A 23,139-nucleotide genomic window follows, 5' to 3' on the forward strand; every position below is an offset into this window, starting at 1 on the left:
CCTCCTCCTCCTCCCCCTCCCCCCCTCTTCCTCCTCTTCCCCTTCCTTCCTTTTTCGAATGAAACCTGGGCCTTACACATGCTAGGCAGGGGTTCTAACATTGAACTGTACTTTTAGTTCCAATCTTAGAAATTTAAGAAAAAATATTAGCATGAGAGTTACTCTGACGATAGCCACAGGTACTGAAGAAAGCCTTGAGTGAGTAGGGTCTTCAGGTAGATAAAGAAGACCACAGTAGAGCCACCTCATGTTGGGTCTACCTGGATAACATGCAACACTGCAAGGCTCAAATGTAGACCTGCAAGGCCCCCTTCCCATGCAGCGTGATGAATCCATAGGCTGCAGGGATTAGGATGTGGATATCTTTGAGGGGCTGCTCTTCTACCTGTCATCATGCTTTTCCCACCTTGAAACCCTCTGCTGCTGCCTCTTGTTGTCACCCAGGTATTGTCCACCCTGATCAAGGGGTTGGCTCCTTCTTGGGGTAACTTTAAAGCTTCACCTTCTAGACCCCCTAGTGTAGCTTCCGGAGCAAGACTCCTGCTGCATGTAACTTGATGGGGTACTGGGAAGTTGGTACATTTTAACTGAAAGGTTAAGTCAAAGGGGTTAGGAGGTTGACTGCAGGTTTTCAAAGGTCTGCCTGAGCTCGCATCCTGTCTGTGCATCTTTATTACTGTCTGATAAAGTGAAATGGAAAGGGTGATATATATTAAATATCTTAATAGGGTGGGTTATTTCTACTTCTAGCATGGACACTAAAAAGATGGCATATACAAATAAAAACTGTTGCAGTATGTGGTGGCCCCTTACAATGTGCAATCAGACCCATGACCCTGTGACTTTCCTCTTAATGAATTAAGGAGCACCTCCACTCAGATCTATTAACAACATTCAAAAGCACTGAGATCTTGTCAATGGCATCTTTTAACTAAACACTACTCTGGACCCCTCTAATCACTTCCGATTGTGAGCTCACAAGGGCCTCAGATGCATACTGATTACCATGATGGCAATTCTTATTTAGGTGTGTTTGTGGACCGAGGGTGTATGAGGTGAGAGAGAAAGCAAAGAGCATGGTGTAGGGGGACGTCTTCTCCCAAAATGCAGATCTTAAAATAACAACATAAAAATTCTTCTGCTTTTTTTTTTAAAGAAAATCTATTTCTTTCTTTATTTTTTCCTTTTCCTTTTTTGGGGTAATGGCATTAAGTTGTAACCTAAATGACTCTGAAGAAATCATCACGATTTTACTGGGGAAAAGAGAGTAATCTTCCACTAACGGTGCATTAACCCTTCTAGGCCATTAAGATACCATTTGATAAATTGCCCCTTTTATTACACAGCATGGCACCGGTAGCCTGAAAGAATTAATGTATTTCCCAAATGGCAGCAATTTATTCCCCTGGCACTGGCTGAGAGAGTCTTTTGTTTTGTTTTGTGGCTTAGGAAGGATCTTTCCTCAGTAGCCCCTGCTGTAGAGCTAATTAACACCATGTCTCTTGGCAGGCAGAGGAATAAGCCACCAATTTAATGCTTCCAATAAAAGTTTCCAAAACTTATGTAAAGCAAGAAACTGTATTCAAACCAGTTTCTGACCACTGAGCAAAAATGGTGACAAGAAACAGTTTAGTCATTTCCACCCACCACTATCTAGCAAGATACTCTGATACAGGGACAAAGCCTGTTTGAAGTAACCTAAGGCACTTACCGTGCTGAACTGGGCACTCACCTCAGCTAAAGAGCAGGCCGTCCAGAGTTAAGTTTGGACTCTGCAGTGACCAGATTCATACAGGCCAGCTAGGTAGGTGGGTCTGCCGCTGTGGTCTCTGGCCGAAAGTTGGATTTGGGATTTCAATTCAACAGTTGGTTTATTTGTTCTTGATTATAAATATTATTTTTATCTTCTCTCTATTCTTCAATCAATTTTTTTCCTACTCTTTGTCTTATAAGTCAGGGATCTGTGTTTATTCCCTGGAAAGAGATCTAAAGTTGCTTCTGGAGCAACTATTATCACAAACCTCTCAAGTGACCTTCAGCTGCCAAATCTCTGTCTACTAATTAATCATCAGTACCCAAACCAGAATTCTGATCATTATTCTCAGCTGTCTGCTCCACATTCAGACACACACACACATCCAATGCCGAGTTAACTCCCCCAAATCCCCAATGATAACAATGCGGAGGTTGTCAAATGGATAGAAAACATTCAAGACTAGAGAAAAGGGAACGCAACGGTAGAGTGACTATAATTTATGGCCCAAATTGACAGACTTTTGAGGGAGAAAAGGGACACAATTACTAATTGCACCAAGCAAAATGAGACCGTTGTTTTTCACTGTCTGTTGAGGAGGACGTTTGTATAAGGCAAGTGTGAACTTTAGCACTGGATCTGAGGCAGAAGATAGTATCTAAAAGGTAAATATGACCATGTCTTCAAAATCAGAAGGCTCCGCCCCTTGGGCTCATCAGTCCCTAACCCTAATATAAAGGAGTACGCACAAGGGCCTGATGGATGCCTTATGTTTGCAGCCTCTTTCCGTCTCTCCCGTTCATATTTTCTTCCACTTTGCTTAGTTTCCAAATATGTGCTGGTGTTGCTCCCTCAGCAGCTCTGCGCAGGTCATTCCTCTGGACGGGAATGGCTTTTCCAGTCGCTCAGCTTCTGAGTTATCTGTCTCTTCTTCTCTGAAACCTTTGCTAAGCTTTTCCACAGGGTTCACCCTTCACTCCTGCTTATGTTTGTGTGGATTTGTCATGCCATGTACCACGCTGCGATGTTATTGATAATTTAACTGGGCTTGATTAGGCTCCTTAGCCTAATATGACAGTAGATAAACTTCCTTTTCTGATTTATTACTAACAAACTGTGCTAGGCAGAACTAACCGTGGTAACAGGGACCCTACATATTCTATTTCGTCCCTCCACACCCCCCTTTCTCTCTTTATCATGCATTTTACGCCAGGACTCTACCACTGAGCTACACCTCCAGCTTATTTTTATTGTGAAAAAAATGTCTGCATTGCCTAGCTTGGCAGTGAATTTTCAATCTTTCTCCCTCAGCCTCCTAAATATTTCATTTTAATGAATAATATCTAGTTAATAAAATAATGTAACTCGGTTTTAAACTTCAGTTTTACTAACTTTAAACTTTAATCTCACCTATGACCCAAATTGCACCCGTATCTACAGAACCTATGGGCACATTTTTCAGCACCTCCATGCACATGCGCTCGGCTACACGAGAGGCTCACATCAGTGCTGGCAAACACTTTAGAGACCAGATGTCTGACATGAGACCCAAAACCCACTTATTTATCACCACATGCCAACCTTGAAATTAACACTAAACATCCAATGCTCTGATGATGTGTGAGTCGGCAGGAAGGGCTCTGTGTGCCTTTGCCATGGGTTTGCCACCTCTGCATGAGTATTTGGTCCAGAGAGGAGGGAGCGGTTGTCTCTTTCCTTATGTATTCCTTCTTCTATGAGCTTATCTCTGTGCTTTGTGATAGGAAGGAAGAAGAAGGAAAGCATGCATTTTTTCCTTCCTTATCTCCTGTGTGGCAAGATGGCAATCTTTCTCTTAGATACTTACAAGATTTTAAAGCTAGATAACTATTAATGGTGGTGGCACTACAAGTTCTCGATGGCAGTGAGTGTAGGGGGCCAGAATGCCAGCGAGTGCCCTAAGTACCCCTGTCCCTGGCATGACAGTGACATCTGCCAACTCGCTCCACCTTGCAGGAATGTCATCTTGACCTCACAGGTAGAGACGTCAGCAAATCTGTGCTTTTCAGTCTCATCTTCTCCAGCTCACAACTCATGGCCAAGGTTCATCTCCTTTACTTCCTGGGAAGATGGGGACTTGGAAATTATGGAATTGCTCTTTGCCTCTCTGTCTTTTGTTTTGCAGCTGTGCTCTATTTTCTCAAAACATAGTCCGTTTCCATCCTATGTTCTGGTAAAATGGAGCAAGTCAACAAAGAGGGAAATTAGGTCCCAAAGTCCACTCAAAATGTATAAGTAACTCCATTGGGAATCTGTGGCTCTGGAGAGGGCAGGAAGTAGCCATTCTTAACACTTGAATTTTTCCAAAATGTGACTTCTCTCTCTTTTTCACTGTCCAAGTCCCTCTGCCATAAAAACAGGGAGGGAGAGGCCATTGTGTGTGTAGGTCCACTGCTGAGAAATGGTGCTTCTCAGCCAGTTCTAAAGAGGGTCAAATGGCCTTGGAAAATATCTGAAATTAATGTGTCAGAGCATTTGATTCTTTTTTTTTTTCCCTAATCAGCTCGGAACCATGTCAATTTCAGGAATACAGAAAAGTCCACTGAGTCCCACACACCATCCTGATACTGTACATAACCTTCCTCTTCCACGTTCTATATGTGAGTTCATATTCATCATGGTCTACAATACTGACTACATTTTGTACTTAATAAATGGGTACCGACTGGCCTGAGATCATAATAGCAGCCATGGACACTGTTTCCTCCCTCCCTCCCTCTCTCCCTTTCCTTTCCCTTTCCCTTTCCTCCCCCTTCTCTCTTTCTCAGTGAGAAAATGCAATGCATTTTTTTTGCCTGAGCAGAGGGATGGCTTGAGACAAAATCCACTGGGAAGTCCTCCAAGCTTGGGTGGCAAACAGAAATCCGAACCAACACAAGAAGAGTCAGTCAGTCAGGCTTTCTTCCCCACAGCAGTGGCTTGACCATGACCCGGTGTCAGGATCGAGTCAAAGGCAGGTGCCCTTATTCTGAGCTCAAGAACCAAGGTTTAGACTGAGGGCCACAAGACTAACAGGAGTAGCTTTCAGTGGTGGGGGCTCCTTGCCTTGTGAGGAATCACAGGCCCCATAAAAATTACAGTAGTTTCATCTTTTACTAGGCTGGAGTGCTTTATTACACCTCAAATGTCAGCTTTGACGTTAAAACATACTTTACTACAAACAGGTTCATATCATAAATTTCCATTTCTATTAACATAATGGCCACTGGCCAGTCTTTTAATCTCATTGATGAGAGATGAAGATCTGCATGGGCTTTTAAAAATTCTCCCAGAACTAAGGCCCTTTTGAATAGTCTGAGGACATTCCTGAGGGCGTACATTCTCTCGTAGGCACGATGTATGAGGAGGTGCGTGAGAGTGTATTTATAGTTTTGTCTATCTTGCTACTGTGAGATTCAACACCATATGAAACTATCCCACTGAACGAGCCTACACAGCAGTGTTTATGAACCCATTATTGAAAAAGAAATTTTATCTTTTCTCCATTTTCTTTTTTTTCCGCATTGAGTTTATTGGTACATTTTAGGCACACAGTACAGTTGCATTCATTATTGGGATCCTGTACCTTTACATGACAGGTCTTGGTTCTCATTTTTTCCCCTTGTCCCTGCCCTCCCTCACCCCCTCCTCCCCTCCCCTTTTACAAACACTTTATTTCCTTTTTTCATTTTCTCATATTTTTTTCTTTTCCCTTATTCCCTTTCCCCCTACCCTTCCCACTTTCCCTACACCTTTAGCCCCTTTCTTCCTATTTCACATTGGCCATTATATTATTAGGATCTTATGTACTAATATAGTTTATTCACACCAGAGAAACTATTCGGTATTTTTTTTCTCCATTTTCTATAGCTAGATTTTCTGTCTTCCTCATCTAGCGCTTAGTCGTTTTTCATGCATTGCTATTAAAACTGTGGCACCACGTAAGGACCTTTAAAAAGTGTTTCATTTCACTGCACACTCTACGTTTTCAATCTTTACCCCAAAATGTATCTGTTAGGCAATCATACCGCTTCATAGTGAAAAAGAAAGCACAGAAGTGGTTGAAATATCTCATCGGGGCCGACCCCAAATCCCCAAATGGGCACAGTTTTGTAAATTCTTCAGTGAGATTACTTACACATTTCTGATGCCAGTCTAAGCATTTGGCCAGGAATATCCACATGACGGTGTAATTGGAAAAAGAAATGAATGTTTGCCTTTGGTTTCATTTTATTGCTTCTCAGAAGAAAGCTCCCTACAATAATTTTCTGGTCCAGTTCTCCAGTCCCCAGCCTGAGGGTGGGGAGCAGCGCGGAGAAAGACTGAGAGCGGAGGGTGAGAAGGTCGTCCTGCCTGCCTGCCCTCTTCCTCCTCTATGGGTGGAGGCCTCTCCGAATGGAGATGGCTGATTTTCTAATTTCCTTACTTCAATTACTTAATTTCATTTTACAAAAAAAGTGATCAAAACATGCTGATACTGTTGAAAGGACAGAATTCTAACCCCTCAAAAAATCTATGCCAAACTGGAAAAAAAAAAAAAAAAAGAATGAGCCTCAAGGTTTTAAAATTTGGGAAGCAGACAGGTACTCCGAGTCCCTGCTGCTGGTCCCTCCCCTGAACAGAAGTCCTTGACATCAGACCACGTCCTGCACTGAGAGGGCCACTTGCACACCCTGGACCCGGGTGCCTCAGTCTCCACATTACAACTTCTTTGGACAGTTCCAATCCCAGTTCCATGCCACTGCCTCTCTGTGAGGTCAGTGCAGTCCCTGTCCCCAGGATGTCACTCAGTTTCCTGTTTGTGAATTGGACGGTCATGAAATCTAACTGCTCTGTGGGAAGGTTCGGGGTACATTGAGGAGGGAGCTGTCCTGGCGTCAGAGTGACTTTTAAGGAACGAGTCTTTGGGATGAGCACTGTTAGAGGCCCCCTTTCCTCTCTCATATACCTATTCCCCTCTTAGAGTCATAGGCAAATGTACAACACCCTGGGAGACAGAAATCAATGAGACCCTTATGCCCTGGTCTGCCTGGTCAGTAATTCACGATTTTAGACTGGGGTAAAATTATATCACCAAGACGAGAAGTCTACCCACACAGCACACCAAGGCTCTTGCCCAAATTTTCTATTATTTCCTTTGAAATCTCCCGCTGTGGTATACGTTGAGCATTCCTAATCTACAAATATGAAATTCAAAATGCTTCGAAGTCTGAAACCTTTTGAATGCTGACCTGACACCCAAAGCGGAAAACTCCACACCTGACTTCATGTGACAGGCCGCAATCACGATGTAGGCACACTCAACGGACTGTATAAATGACCCTCAGGCAAATGTGTACCAGGTGTGTAGAAACATAAACGAATGCCGTGTTTTGACTGGGGTCCTACCCACAAGATACCTCATTATGTACATGCAAGTTTTCCCATCTAAAAAATTCCAAAATCTGAAACACTTCCAGCCCTGATCGTATCAGATAAGTACACTTGATTTGTAACTCCATCGAATTAGTGTCATCTTTTTCTCCCCCATCTGGGGATTTCTCTGTCCATTTCATTATGATTTTAGCATAATGCTCATCTCTGCTTATTATCAAAAGTACTATGAAGATAATATGTATAATTATGCCGTAAGATGGGAAGTTTGATGTCAAGAATGTACTGTTAGAGAACAATCTTGCTTTGGGGTCCAGTCCTTCCATGACCTAAGTCAAACAAGCTCTGAAATTATAATGATCACATTATTATTCAGAAGGCTAATGTGAAGATTAACGTGTTTCATCAGTGTGTGAAAATATACTGTAGCCATGCATAAATGCATCAATTAGATATTTTTCTCATTTTCTCATCTTCATATCTGTCACAGCCTGTATCACTGTGTGGCACACAATCCCACACCATATCCAAGGTCAGTACCTGTTGTCATTTTCCAGATGAGGGGGCGCAGGTGCAGTGTGGTTAACCTATGTCAAGTCATACGTGTGACAGCAGTGAAGCTCACACCTGAACTCAAGGTGCGCATGCACTCATTAGCCACTGAGCTCATGTTTCCTCTTACGGTGTTTGCAAAGACTGAGCACCAGAGTGAAATTTGTTCCAGACTTTCTTTTCTCTGGTTTATGATAATTTAGCAGCAGACTTGGAAGGCAGGCTCTGTTTGATCCTGCCTTGCCTCATACTCAGTGCTCCTGCAGGGCTTACTCGGGCCAAGACTGGGAGGACAGTATCAAAACGCTGTCTCCTTACAGTCTCCTCCATCAAGGAGAAGAAAAAGTAATCCACAAACTGCGGAATAGAACTCTGATAGAGCTCAAATCCCAGCTCAGTTTCTGAGTAGCACATCCTTGGAAAGTTAGTTTAGCTTCTTGGAGCTTTCATTTATATAAAACTTATTTTCATTTCTAAAGCCCTCTTCTTCGAAAGGTAACTGTGGCAATTAAACCAAATAAATGGCAGAGTGTAAGCTCACTGAAAATGATCCTGAGACAGCTTCATATTATTTTCTCAAGTACCTCAAAGAACTAGCGTTGGAGGTCCCATGTGACACAGCTATCGTCCTGACGATATCTTCCCTCAAGAATTAAAAGAATCACACCACAGTGATACATATGCATCCATGTTCATAGCAGCGCTATTTGTCATAGCTAAAACTTGGAAGCAGCCCAACTGCCCATCAACAGGAGGCTGGATAAAGAAAATTTTTATAAAATGAAATACCACTTGGCCATAAAAAGTGAGAAATTAGAGACATTTATAGTTGAATGGATGCACATTGAGGTGATACTCTTAAGTGAAATAATAGGACACACATGTGTAAATACCAAATAGTTTCTTTAGAATGAGAGTGTAAATAAGGACGAAGAGGTGTAATAGATAATATGAAATAGGAAGAAAAGGGACAAAGAGGAAGAGGAAATGGGAGGGTAGGGGAAAGGAAAGAAGGGAATGGAATTAATATGAGAAAATGAAAAATAATGGAAACAAGGTCTTTGTAGATAGGGAGGGAGAGCAGGGGAATGGGGTAAAAATAAAAACCAAGACTAGTTATTTAAAGGTACAAATTTCTAACAGTGAACATCATTACATTGTGTATATTAAAAGCACCAATCAAATGAATTATAAAATAAAAATTAAAAAATATTATTAAGAATGCAAAGCCCTCTTTCAGCATACCACTGAGTACAACTAATGTCCAAAAAGCCAACAGAGGTACCTTCACTATTGCTTGACAAAATACCTGAGATATCAACTTCTAAGAGGAAGGGTTTATTCTGGGTCATGGTCTTAGAAGTTTCAGTGCATGGTCACTGCTGATGGGCCTGGGACAGCACAGTACATCCTGGTTGGAGAGTATGGCAGCCAAGGGGCAGATGAGACAAAGGGGGAGAGGGAGAGAAAAAAGGAAGCACCAGGTTTCCTACTTCACCTTCAGAATGAAACCCCGAATCCCCCAAACTCTTTTCTTCCTCCCCTTTCCTCCATTAGACAACACCTGTTCCTCTACCTCCCAGTAATGCTGCAGGTTTGCAGCCAAGCCTTGGACATGTGGGTCCTGGGGGGACAATTAAGACCCATGTTATCAGCACTCACAGAGGTCCAGACTACAGGAAGAAGTGGACAATTCATGTGTAGCTGTTCAAGTCTGAAACTGTAGACGGAGCGGGGATGTCATTGAGGGACAGTGACAGTGCCTTGTTCAGGGAAATCAGCTTCCTTCTGGATGCTCCCCAGGAATTTGAGTAGGACATCCTGAGAGAGGCAGGGCATGTTTGATTCCGGAGAAAAATGCAACCTCACATAAAGCTTCTCAGAATATGCAAGCGTGACTGCGGGAGTCTGGAAGACTGTATTGCATCCCAGTGCGTTCCACACAGCCCCATCCTACAGAATCTGGATCTATTGCCTCAGTCACTATCCTGCTGACCTGGAGGTGTAACTAAGGAAGGGGCAATAGAGAATATCATCAAGGGGAGGGTGGAGGACGCTTTAAATATGGCATAAATGTCTTGCTTGAAAGACCCTGTGTTACTCTGTGTGTGGCTGTGATGGAGGCTCAGCACATCCGATTCTCAGACCTAGGACATAAAGGGAAGGAAGGGGGCTGGAACTGGAGGGCAGATGCAAGGAGACGAGCAGAGCACTGCAGCTCTGTGCACAGTGGTGGAAGTTTAGGCTGAAAGACAGGTGACAAAAAATAGAAATGGGATTGCAAGTAATCCCAAGTACAAAGATGGTACCATGGTTGTCTTCTGATGAATCACAGAATAAGAGCAAAAGAACACAGTTCCAAGGGGCTTCTTGGCACAGATGAAAAAGAAAATCATCCCAGCACAGAATAAAGTGCAGAGAGGCATTTGCCACTCTTTGTGTTTTTGTGAATAGTTTGGTGTCACTCACAAGGGAATGAGGATCACCAAGGACGCTACATGTTCTGCAGCTCACAGACTTGTTTTCCTATGAGACAGGAACATTGGGGGAGGTTTCAGCAATGGGAAAGGGAATGTGTGCTTTCTACAATTTTATTGTTACCACAGTTTAACAGGTAGGGAAATGCACACCTCACAGATCTACAGTCTTGGATAAACGGTTTTTGTTTCTATCCACTTCCTAGACAGCAGTAATGAACTCACACCCTACCTATAGATGGATAAATAGAACCGGTTACCATGGAACTCACAAAGCTGTACAGGCCCAGGGAGTAACCCCGTTAGGCCAACGTGTCTTTCATCGACTTTGGACTCTGCCAGGTTCATAAGTATTTTCTTCCCCCGCTCTTAAATGTGCAGTATATCTCAAGTGATCATTTCTCTCTGAGACTTCTTGAGACATTTTATTTGTTTTTGCATGCTTGATGCCAGCTGGCACATTCTAGCTCTGACCTCTTAAGAAGAAGTCGCTTCTAGTAAGAGACACGAAATAAGCTAAGTTGTATTAGATACCCTGGAAATATGTGAAATAGCCCTAGGTTGGTTCTCAAGTAATGAGGAAGACACTATGGGAGGGTTTGCGCTGAGTGCAGTCTTGGTGGATAGACTGCAATAAAGATGGGAGGATGCACAGAGAATGGCTGGACACTGGGTTGTACAGTCAGTCTTCTGCAGCCTCAGATTCCACATGTGCTGACTTGATCACCCTCAGATCAAAAGTATCTGAAAAGAGCTGCATGCAGATCAAACATTTATGGATTTTTTTCTTATCCAAGCAATGTAGTGTAACAACCACAGAACATTTACATTGTATTAGATATTATAAGTAATGTTAGACATGATTTAAAGTATGCAGGAGGATATATGTGTAGGTTTAAAGTATACAGGAGGATATATGTGTAGGTTATTTGTGAAATCATCATTTTAAAAAAGGGAACTAAATGTATGTGGCTATTGGTATCCTGTGGAGGCCCTCAACAAATCTCCTGTGGATGCAGAGGGATTACTGCACCAGGGTTTTTGTAGGACAATCTGTTTAAACCACATGTGTAAGGGACCATGACCTTCATTTAAACAGCTGTGGTTTCTCAAATCAGGGATAAAGAAGAGGTGACTCTCATCTGAACTCCCATATTTAGGTCTGCTTAGCTTACCTATGAAAGGGTTCTAAACACATTCTTCAAGAATTCCTAAATCTCAGATTTCCCCCACTTGTCAAGTGGAGGTAGTTAGACATCAGCACCTTTTCAGGAACACAGAAAAAGCAGCTAACTCTACAGGATGAAGGAAAGAACACAGCCAACACAACACAGCTACACAGACGTCCTTCAAGAGCATCATCAACAACCCTCTGGAGAAGCTTTCTCTTCCATTCTGCTCAAGCTCTACAGAGCAGAAAGCAAGAACCACTGGGTACTCGCAAACCCTTTTACAGAAATAGCTATCAAAATCTGTTTAAACCATCTGTTTCTTTGGCTGCTTTTCTTTCCAGTGTTTTTCTTTTATGTACTTTTTTTTTTTTGCTAACAACAACAAAAAATTATTTTAAAATAAGCAAGATGTTATGACTAAAAATGCCAGAGGTATATATCCAGTTTACGAGACAAATTGCCTTCTAAAGAGGAGTTAGGTTTATCATGTGTGGAGGAAGGCAACATTTCTACAAATATTACAGTTGTGCTAAGAAAATAACCGACTACTTTCATTAAGATACAAGATTTATATTTGTTCTTGTAATTGAATTTAATGCCGCTGAAATTTGTCAGACTTGAAAGCTATTGAAGTTTAGACCATATTTTTTTTTTACACGGAGGAAAATTGCCTAAAAAATTGTCTCTTAGCTTGTAGAGTAGAGAGCAGGTCTTTTGCTGACCTTAAACAATCATGAGTGAACCACTGCATGCATTTCCGTAATACCCAGCACTGAAGAGCACCTTTAGGGAAAATGTTATTTATTTTGTGAGGTAGACTAGCTGAGGGGGGCAATGTTTATGGAAAGGCCTGCTTAGGACCTGTCTACCAACTCTTTTAATTGCCTGCTGTTAGTAGGCTAAGCAGTGACTATCAAATGTGAAGCCGTGTATATTTTCACTCCCTCCAACAGTTTTGAAGTGATTTTTTTCTTCTGTAGACTCACTTTATTACAGATAGTAGCAAACTATCTTACCTACACCCACCATGTCTTATTATCTTTCTAATTTCAGCAAAAGTCCCAATCTGTATTTAAGATGTCATTTATGTTTTCCTTCTGTTTCTCACCTGGGTTCTCCCTGGTTGATGGACATGTAAATCTCCCAAGAATTCTCCTCTGGAATGGCTCCATGTGGTATAAGTAAACTCACCCCTGAAACAAACAAACAAAGCCAAGAGGTTAGTCACAGATTTTTCCAATTGTTTTGAAGTACCCTGCTTGAACACCTTATAAATGTCTACAAAAAAGAACTTTCTCGAGGCAATTTGTGAAATCCAAGTCTTTGGAAAATTTACAAAATCCAAGATTAGAAAGAGAACGTGGTTTTTAACAGGTGCATAAAAGGCGCCTACTGGTCAGCTGAGCCCTCAAATTAGTCCATTTGTTTGTTTGTTTTGTGGTCCTTGGGATTGAACCCAGGACCTCCTGTGTATTAGGCAAATGCGCTATCACAGAGCTCTACCCCCAGCCTAGTTGGTTTTTTAGTTTCATCTTAAATCCTTTTGGTATTTCTTAGTTGTCTTAGAAGACTGGGTGTCCTAAAACCAAGTATGATTAAACATACCTGAAAATACAACAGTTTACCAACACATCAGTTCATGTGCTTCAGAATTTAAGTGCATGTGGAGATAAGCTGTGAGCTGTGTTCAGGGAGTACTACATTCAGGAAAACAGAAAAGGCAAAACCATCTAATGAACGTAGGAAACTTCTAGCTTATTGTAAAACTAATATGCTCGTACGTTTGCAAATAGAACTTGGAAAGGTGATGTAGCCATATTCATTCACTTTAGTATCAAAATCCCAGCCTGCCTATTTCAGTAAAATCAGGCAGTGCAGGGAGAGAAGACGCACAAAGCCACAATTTAATGCCTCCCCTTTTCTTCTTCCACGCCATGAAGAAAATATATCACTCTGGCCAACAGAGACATTTGGGAAGATCTGGGATTCTCTTTAATGTCTCTTGTTTATTAAGAGAAATAAAATACACAATTAGTAAATTATTGACAGAATCTCACAGCATCTTCCTATATGTTGGGTAATGTAGTGCTCACCTTTCCCCCTTTCATTAGAGTTAATTGCACAGAAAGCTTTCAAGTTGCTAATGACAATTTAAATCTAGAGATTACAGATTTTTTCTAGTATCTTTAAATATGCCTGTTAACAGCTATAGAGTCAAAGACTAAGACTTAACTGTAAGACAAGTGATCTGTTATTTACGTTTGTATTATTCAATAAGATGCTACTTATCATCAATATCTTTCCCTGGCTCTAAGAATGAGGCACATTTGAATACTGCTCACAGCTTTTCAGCAGGAAGAGTCATCTATATTCTGGACCATTCGGTCCATAGCAGGAGAAGTGCAATTACCACACTTAAGGCCGTCCCGTTCGGTGCCCCCTTCCACGAGCCACTCCTCCTTACAGTAGTTGCCCATTGGACTGTTTTCCATTATATCCTCCCCTGCTGTTGGACACAAGTTATAAAGCAGAGCTGTGTTTGGGTGTCAGCCCAAGTGTATGCTTTGTAAAATTCTGTCTTGTTTTAGTTTGCCATGGTACTTTCTCTTTGCTGCTTTCCTTTGAGGCTCTTTAGGTCAGGAAGACAGACACACACACATCACTGTCCTTCAAATGTAAAATATTGTAGGCCTACATCAATCAGTAACGCTTGCTACCTGAACAACAGTAGTGCTTGCCTGGTAGAGTGGGAACCCGGCAAACGTATGAGTATGTAAATAACTGAACAAACAGGATTCTGAATGCTCAGTAAAAAGAATAGGCTTAGAGTCTTGCTATTTTGTGTAAATTGTCACAGCCTAATGCTCTATTTCCAGATCCAAAGAGAAAAAATACCTAAGAGGACATTTGAGAAAGGCAGTTTGCAGAACACATCATATCTCATTCCTTTCAATGTGGATTCTCTGTGTTAATATCAGAACATTATTTATGATGCTCCTAAATTCAGCTCAAGTCTATAGGATCGTTAAAGCTTTAAAATATGTTTCTCTCTCCTTTGATCAGAAGTTTTATTATTATCTTCCACATATATTTCCTCTCCTTCTACCCAAACACGCAGATTGTATGTGGAGACAGAAGACAGTTGATCATGAAAGGTAGTAGAAGACTGGCCACAGTGTCAGTGATATATTATTAAGAATGAGAGGCTCTCTAGGGACGTTTCATGCCTGTGGTCTCTTAAAGAAGTATCCATTTTCAATATGTCATTTATCAGTAATCTCGGATTAAACAAAAATACTCTCCCCCAAACTCCACCTGCTACTGTGGCAGGCTTTATTTGATATGACAACAGAACCACCTGTTTCGGTGTCCTGTTTCATATTTTGCATAATAAACGATTTCTACAGCACACCACAGGACAACGTGGCATGGCTGGTGTTAGAACAATCTAATTTCTATGCTTTGCTTTCTTTACACTTCACTTCCCTAGAGCATATTTTGGATTTATGTCCTGCAAAGTAACAGGGACTATGTTTCAATCCCTACACCTACTTTTCCCCTAATTCATTCACATTGAATAGCTCCAATCTTGCTCATTGAGCCTGGTCAGGAGCTGTGAAAATGCCCCTTTCACAGGGGAGCTGTGCAGAAGGCACTGACAGTGCTGTCAGAATTTCAGTTTTCAACTGGGATTACTTCTCAAATCAGAGAGGGAAAAAAGAGAAAAATCTATTTCAGCACGATTTCAACTCCTCACTTTCTCCAGTAAACATGAAACAAACACAGGCAAGGAATGGACTGCTCTTGGCATTTCTACATGTGTACAAAAGTGCACACACACAAATACACCTGCCAAGTGAGGACGAGAGGAGAGAAGGACACTGGCAAAACCATTTGACCAGTAGACAGTGCAAGTCTCGTAAGAACCTACAGAAAGTGTAATTGATAAATATCTATAATTCATTCGCATTGAGTCTCCTATCTGCCAGTTATCAAAACTGAAGAACTATAACCTAGAACACAGCCAGTCATCAACAGGAAGAATTACATTACACATGGACTTTCATATATATATTTTAAGTAAGATCCCTATCATGTCCTAAAACACTAATCAAAGAAGATTTAAAGAACTGAAGGCCTATATAATCATTATGAAGGATACATAGAGGGCTATTTTTTAAAAATCATTTTGCAATAACATTTTAAATGAAGCAATTGATCTGGGAGAGAACAAGAAAATATTCATCAGTTTAAGACAAAGTCCACTAAGTCACTAGTGGAGGGATCACTTGGCTGAAATGGTAGCTTCGGACTTGTCCTATGACAGGTTCCATTTTATGAGGTAATATGTTGCTTACCATTCCCTCTAGAGAAACTTATGGGGACCGTGGCTCAAGGCTAACCTGGTTTTTACCCTGCTCGTAGATACAGTGCATCTTGCCCCTCAGGAGTGAATGGGGCACTGTCTGACTTAGCATATTACCGCTTTGAATTGGTTAGAATTCAGAGGAGAAACTCTTCTGCCGTTTACTTAAGTCTGAAGAGGCAACTCAAGAAGATTAATCCATAGATGCCATGGCATTTCAAAGCGATCTGGGCTGGACATCTCAAAGTATTCTGTTAAAACAGCAAGGGAATCTTCTTCCCCCACAGAAGAGGGGAAAAAAAGTTTTAGAGCTAATAGCCCTTATATCATGAATGAAGTTTTAAAGGCAACTCTATGATGATTCCTCTTCACTGCTCTTCAGAAAGTAGCATTTCTAGCAAGGTCTACAGACTACAAGAGGTCAGTTATTGAAGGAACTGAGTGTTACTTCCTTGGATGGTCAGCCCAGGATGGAAACCACGCCGGTGTAACAATTTAATGCTTGTCATTCATGTCAATGAAAGTTTTCTGATGCTTCTCGTTTACATTCTAGGTGTTAGATTTCAAGGGGCTTAAACCCTGGAGAGTCCCCTGACCTGCATGAGTATGGGCATCAACCGTTATAGGGCTCATTGTGTTCTGTGATGCAGGCTACAAGATCTGATCTCGGGGTTGGCCCTGGTTTGCAGTGCACATGTAGTAGACAGTTGGAGTCATGATATCTGCTGCTCTGATAAGAGAATGGTAAACATAAAATGAACCTAAAAGGCTATAATCGTGTAAATGAAAGGTATTTAAGCAAGCCCTGGAGAATACACAGAGGTACATTTGCCACCTACCTGTATTTGGCATGACTAAGCGCCCCCCTAAGTGGCCAAAGACACCTGTTGTCCTCAGCTCTGTCCTTGTGGGGAGCGATGACAGGTTTTGGATGTAGGGTGTTTTGTTCCTGGGATGCACCGTACTAAAGCCACGGTTGTTTCCATGGGGAAAGGTCCCCGAGTGATTCTTGCCCGGGTACTCGGCTCTCTCAGATACTCCCAGGGAAACCATGAAGGAGCTCTGGACCTTGACTTTGATGTCCGACAGAGGGTTGAAGAGTGAGGACTCTGTCATGAGTTCCTTGTCTAGTGGGTCCTGTAGGCAGATGGGGCCACTGTACGTCCGGCTCACTGTCAGGTCCGGCTGCATGGCAGGATTCAGGAGCAGGGAGTTACCTGGTAAAAGAAAACTGATCTGTCACTGAGACACTAAAAGATACTTCCAGTACCCTAGTATGCATGCTTTCTCTAACTGCAAAACCACCTGTGTGATGTGAGCCATTCCAATTAGAGCTGGCCCGGCAGTCCCAGCTGGGCACCCCGAGCAAGTGGACAGCTGTGAAGGACTGGCCATTCGTGGCCAGGCCGTGGAATCAGGAGGTCCCCCTCCACCCATTCTTCTAAATGCCATGGGCTGAAATCTCCTTTCTAAGGTCTTTGAGTTTTGTCTTTTCAAAGTAAGCATTTCTGGCACTTAGGCAGGTAAATAACTCAGGTACTGTTGTTTATGTGACTATTTTAACTGGCAGAGAGAAGTTAACAAAAAAAATTGTTTTGCAATCTAGTTTGCAGCAAAAATAACATCTGTTCATTTTAAATGGCAAGCGATGACACAACACGGTGACTAGGTAGTGCTGTTCCCAGCAAAGCTCTGCTGGCTCCAGAATATTTCTTGTGGAATTTGGGACATTTTCTGAAGCCAGGGGAGGAAATGATGAACCCTCACAGCAAATGGGTCAAGGATCCTCATGAATCGCTCCATGTCTGAGTAACAGATTTGCTTGAATGCCTCATATGTCACTCTGAGGGGGAAGAAAGCACCACTCAGATTCTACATGGGGAGCAGCTCAAAACGAATGAAAAAAATGCTTCTGTCTCAAAACAAAATGAAAAAAATAATCTGTAGAAAAGCATAAGAAATTGGACTTTGGTATCTGTGGGGGCTTACCGATGTTTTTCCCAGCCAAATATTAAAAAGAAATGCAGTGATACTTTCTTGTGATGAAGTAATCTCATTTATTAGTAAGTAACTAAATAACCCTCAGTCCCAGGCCTCCCACCCATATCAGTCCGTCAATGTGACATCTCAAATTGAAACCCAAATCATATTAAACAATTTTCCTTTGGGGCCTGACAAAAATGCTTAAAGTATGATATTTTTGAAAATGTTGCAATTCTAGGCCATATTGTATTAGCCTCTGTTGTGTTTCCATTTTCATAATTTGTAATGATGCCAGCAGGAAATCTGTAACCCTGCCTTTTTCCACATCTTGTCTGGATGCTCTGAGAATCCAGTCGCAGGAAAGATGCACAAATGATAACACCAGAGATCTGAAGGCTCCTTCATGATGCCTGATTTTTTTCATGCCTGGGGCTGCTGGGCCAAGACACAGGCACTGAAGAGAGTCTGTGCTTTTTAAAAGAACCACATGAACTTTCACAGGTTGTGACCTTGCTCTGGTTCATGGTCTTCCCGGAAGAAGTAGACCAGGAGGGCTATCCCGCAACAGAAATTTCCTTGGAGACTTCAAACTTTTATCCCTAAGTCTCTGAGCTATTTGATCTCAAGCTTTAACCTTCAGAGGCCTAATTTTTGCCTAGTCTTAAAAGGCCCTCCTAGTTTATGTGAAGCAAAGAAGCAAAAATATTTCTTATATTTAGATAGCACAGACTTGGAAAAAGGATGGACATGTGTCAGAGCCTACAGTTCAAGAGTACTGGTTGCTATTCTTCTGCTACAGAAGGCTGGTCAGAGCCGGTCAGCCACCCCTGTCTCTCAAATCTACTCAAGTCCATGGTCTCCTCTAAGTATGACATTCATTCATACTTTGTCTCTGGCTCTGTGTCTGTCTCTCTCTGTCTCTAGTGCTGATATGGAACCCAGACCCTCATGCATACTAGAAAGCTGCGCTACCACTAAGCTATACCCCAGCCCAGGACATTCTGTGTAACAGCCTTCCCGCCCTGGATATATTGCTCAAGAAGAAGACATAGCTCTAAGGCCCTGGAGATCAAAGCCACCCACCACTGCTGTGAAATACATCATCACAATGAATGCAGGGAGAGTAGTGGTTCCCAAAGGATTTTCCCTGCTCTCTCTAGTTCTGTGAGATTCCTGGCCAAAAAGAAATGGTCAGGTAATTTGGCAAGGCAACATATTGTCTTTGAAATCACAGTGCATGTAAGCTCTGAGATGAATCTCCCTAAGGAGATGCTTTTAAGCTTATGTAAGTTCACATTCCCCAAAGACGTTCATACCCTTCACTTGCTGCTTGGTGCTCCAGGAAGTGCACTCCTGAGGTGAGAGGAAACACATTCACTACCCGTGACCACTCCACATACGCCAAGGCTTTACCCACATTATTCTAGGTAATTTCATCCTCTTAAGAGGTGAAGGTTAGGTGGATCCTTATTTTAGAGCTGTAGAAACTATGACTCCAGGATAACTGATTAAAGAGGTTGCACAGAAGCTTTCGACTCTGACTTTAGAGTCTGTGGACAACACTCTCTCTCACACTAATGTAGTTCCTCTCTTTCCAAGTGTTTATGGTCTCAGACACTAACATCTTATTATTTGATGGAAATATATTTCTAGCTTTGTATGTAATATAAAAATTGGTTCTTCACTGGATTTATAACAAATTAGATCCCATGTGTTCAACCATATACCTGAATCCGGAAAATACACCTCTGTTGGAGGTCGCCAGGGATAAATGACAAGAAGAAATGCGTGTCCCTTCCTGGCTCTCTCTCAGAGCGCTTCTACTTGCTTCTGTCAGATTTGGAGTTCCACTCCAGGGCCTGCCTACTCAGTCAGTGCTAAGTGCCGAGACTTCTTTACCTGTGCCACGGGCATGACTGACTGACAGTGAATAGAAACAGAGGGACAGTATGGAGCATGAGGGCCACGGATGCAAACATCATCTGAAGAGCTATGGTTTCAGATTTTCTGAAATGAAAGCCACAAATAGCTCATCCCCACCTTACAGTCAGGAACAGACTTGGTTCATCTAAGAGAATTAAGTGGTCCTCTGTTTTGAAAATGAGTACTGCTGTAGTTGGACTTGACAGATACGCTTTCCTCTGCTACATAAGATTGCTTGGACTTGATGACAGCCAGGAGTCATTTAGGCTGCCGTTTCCTTTTCTCTCTGGCTAACGGACTGCTTTTATATCTTCTAAAGTCTTATTTAAAATAGAAGAAACCAACATCTATTGTAGTCAATACGCTTGGGAGGCTGTGGTCTGGGACTTTGTTCTTAGCCTTGAATATTCAGTATTTTAGTTAACTACATTAAATATGTATCTTCAAATCAACCTTCTTTTTGGATAATTTGAGATAAAGGAATTCATTAGGCTCCCTCTACATCGAAGGCGGAAGTGGCCCTTTTAAAATGCTACAATGGCGCCCTGAGATTCACTCGTCCCCATAGTAGCCAAGGATGTCAGCAGACCCCGTTCATGCTTGGGGCTGATGTGTATGGACAATTTGGTAGCGGCTCCCAGTGCCAAGAGCTACTTTCACACAGGCTCCCAGGAACTCTGGGGTCCGTGTGCAAAAGTAGTCGCTGGTCCTGAGGATGAGGTATTCGGGGACCTACGCCGCTGACCTTGACGGACTGTTTTGAAGTTGAAGGTCTGGAAGCCACCTGTCAATGCAGAAGAGTCAATGACATCCACTCCGTAGTCGCTCTGGCTCCGTCTGTAAAGGGTGACTCCAATGACCAGGACTGCAACAGCGACGACTGCGGCACCCAGGCCTGAATAGAGAGCGATGTCACTGGCATTCTCGATGCCTGGAAAACACAAGAGAATCCCTAAATGGCCAGCATGGGCATGGTGCCAGAGAGCCACCCTGGGATGCAAAGTGAAATGCTATTGGATTTCTGGAGCTATTGCTCATAGAAAATGATATATGTAGCTAGCCGTGAGTTATTTCGCACAATAATCCCATTTCTCAAAAGCCTCGTATAAATCAAAATGATGCTAGTCAAATATCTTAACTGCATTAAGGTAGCTTACCATGTAATAGACTCTTGTAGGGAATCAATTTTGCAAAGAATATGTTTTCTAGTTCGAGACAGACAACTCCTTAACATATGTATTTTAAGAAGTCATGTTTACCTTCAAAGTGTATTTTATACTTTATTAAAAGAGGACATCCACACAAATGACAAATAAAGTGGGACCGCTCTGCTGATTGATGACCCGGGGCACATGCATTCGCAGACAGTGGTGTAGGACAAGACGTTAACCCATGGTCTATGAGTCTGGAGAAGACCAGAGCTCACAAATGGGAATTTCAGCTTTGAGGTAAGTTATCCAGAGTCATAGAACATCGATAACCTCAGTTCATGGAATAACAGTCATTGTCCTAGAGTGTTTACTGTGGGAGATGAAGGTCTTGGTCCCAGGGGCGCTCATGTCCTTGGTAATTACTTTCAAGCCCCGATTAGATACTAGGCTGCAACACTCCACTGTGGGGGAGGACTGGTCTCTCAGAAGGCACATGCTGTTTCTCCCATACCTCTCCTACTCCATCCTATTGAATGCATGGGCAAAGCAAAAATAAAAGCGTTAGTTCGAATTTAGAATGGAGGTGTCTCCCCACCCCCAGGTTGTGCTACAGCTGCTTTTCCACTCTTTTCCATATGTGCACTGTGTGTGCTTTATCCCTGCGGCCATTTCATAATGGCTACTGCAATTCAGCCTGGGGGATTTATCTGAGACAATGTAATCCTAAAAGTGGTGTAATCTCTGAAAGTGTGTAGTAGCAGAAAGTGGCGAGAGCTGGCTACATAATCTTCCTACAGATTATGTGGTACGTACACTTAATGGGTTCAAAAGTAATTACGATGTCACTCTGTGTCGGGCCGAGGAATGAAATAAACCCGTCATATATTTACCTTGTAATTGCATGGCATTTCAACTATGCATTCACTGCACCCTAATATGGTACTTACGTTACCAAGTGAGTAATACTAACCACACAAGTAAAGAGAATTTATTTTTAACAAAGTTAGTGGACTGTAAAATAAGGTGCTACCAAATTAAAGTGTGAACAAGGAAATCAAGCAGAACCAGTTCAGTAATAGGGCAGTAAACACATACAAATAAAGAGCAAGAGAAAGCACAACTGCCCAGAAGAAGAGTTTCTGAAAGGTCAGAGGTTTATTAGATACTCAACAACCGCGACAGCATTGTGAGTCTCGTGCAGTCCTTGGTTGCGACTTCATGATCACAGGGAAGGAATAGCAGAGGAGGGCTAATCTCTTAACCACCGGAACCGTGGGCCTGCTGAAGAAGGTCCAACTCAGAGTGCCCATGTCTGTCCATGTCATATGGAGGGAGGAGAAGGGCAGTCATCAATATATGTGTGTTCCCACCCTCCCTCTAGTCGGTGGAGTTCCTGGGAGAGAATGATTATACTCAGGGAAAAGAGAGGGCACAGAACATAGCACTTGTATCATATGCCAGGGCACCAGGCAGTGAGGGTCCTTTGGATTTGGACCGATGACCTTCCTCCCTTCCCTCCAGTTCCTTGGGCACTGTTGACTGATGACACTACCACCCTAAAAGGTGTATCTAGGGAGAAGTACCTGCTTAGGAAATGAACACAAACAGAGGAGCAGCCTGTGATATACTGGGTGCAGCTGTTTTGCTGCTGAGTTGGGACAGCAGAGACAAAGGCATCCTTAGCTTCCCAGGCACTAAACTCTGAAGAGCCCAGGCCAGCAGAATGACCAGGGCAAAAAGCCTGAGCAGAAAATGGGATCTCTGTGCAGGAACCTAATGAGACAAACAGAGGAGCAGGCCCATGCTGTCACCACTCCCCTGGAGCCCACTTTGGTGTGTGTGTCACTGTTTTGTCCTCAGGCAACCGGAATTCTTTCCCTCCAGACACAAATTCTGTTTTTCACAAAGAATCCCGCATATGCTCTCAGACCGAGTCAGAGTGTTTGATATGGCTGAATGTTTTCCTCTCCTAGGAAAACCTGTGGAATCCATTTGACTTAAATCGAGAGAATGAAATACAAAATTATAAACTTTTAAGAATGAGTAGAATGACTTTGGGGTTAGGGTAGGGAAAGAAGGGAGAAGGACCTGCATGGGGGCACTGGCCGTCCATGAGGGTCCCTCTGAGCCTGGTACAGCTAGCTAGGAGCCAGGGAGAGACTCCTGTAGAAAGAAAACAAAGTTGTATTGACTCTATCAGAATAGTCTGTCTTGGGACTCCAAGCTTTAAAATGTAATGATTTAATTCAACAAACATTTTTGAGGACCAGCCATGTAAAAGAAATGAGAATGAGGCCCAGGATTTATCTCAGTGGTGCCGCCGCCGGCCTGGCAAGCACAAGGTCCCGAGTTCGATCCCCAGTGCCCCCAC

General features: G+C 42.5%; 1 protein-coding gene across 1 annotated transcript in view; it reads right to left on the reverse strand.

The window, feature by feature from the left end:
* The window catches only part of Unc5d (unc-5 netrin receptor D), a 222,611-nt gene that overhangs the window by 51,514 nt on the left and 147,958 nt on the right, over positions 1-23,139 (reverse strand). Inside the window, exons 9-12 of the mRNA XM_033765579.1 lie at positions 21,280-21,294; positions 20,363-20,548; positions 16,551-16,928; positions 12,454-12,538 (exon numbers count right to left, since the gene is read on the reverse strand). Coding sequence (XP_033621470.1) covers positions 12,454-12,538; positions 16,551-16,928; positions 20,363-20,548; positions 21,280-21,294 — 664 coding nt within the window. The remainder of the gene's footprint in view (positions 1-12,453; positions 12,539-16,550; positions 16,929-20,362; positions 20,549-21,279; positions 21,295-23,139) is intronic.

The sequence above is a fragment of the Fukomys damarensis genome, unplaced genomic scaffold (assembly GCF_012274545.1).
Source record: "Fukomys damarensis isolate Sample0158 unplaced genomic scaffold, DMR_v1.0_HiC HiC_scaffold_18, whole genome shotgun sequence".
Lineage (NCBI taxonomy): Eukaryota > Metazoa > Chordata > Mammalia > Rodentia > Bathyergidae > Fukomys > Fukomys damarensis.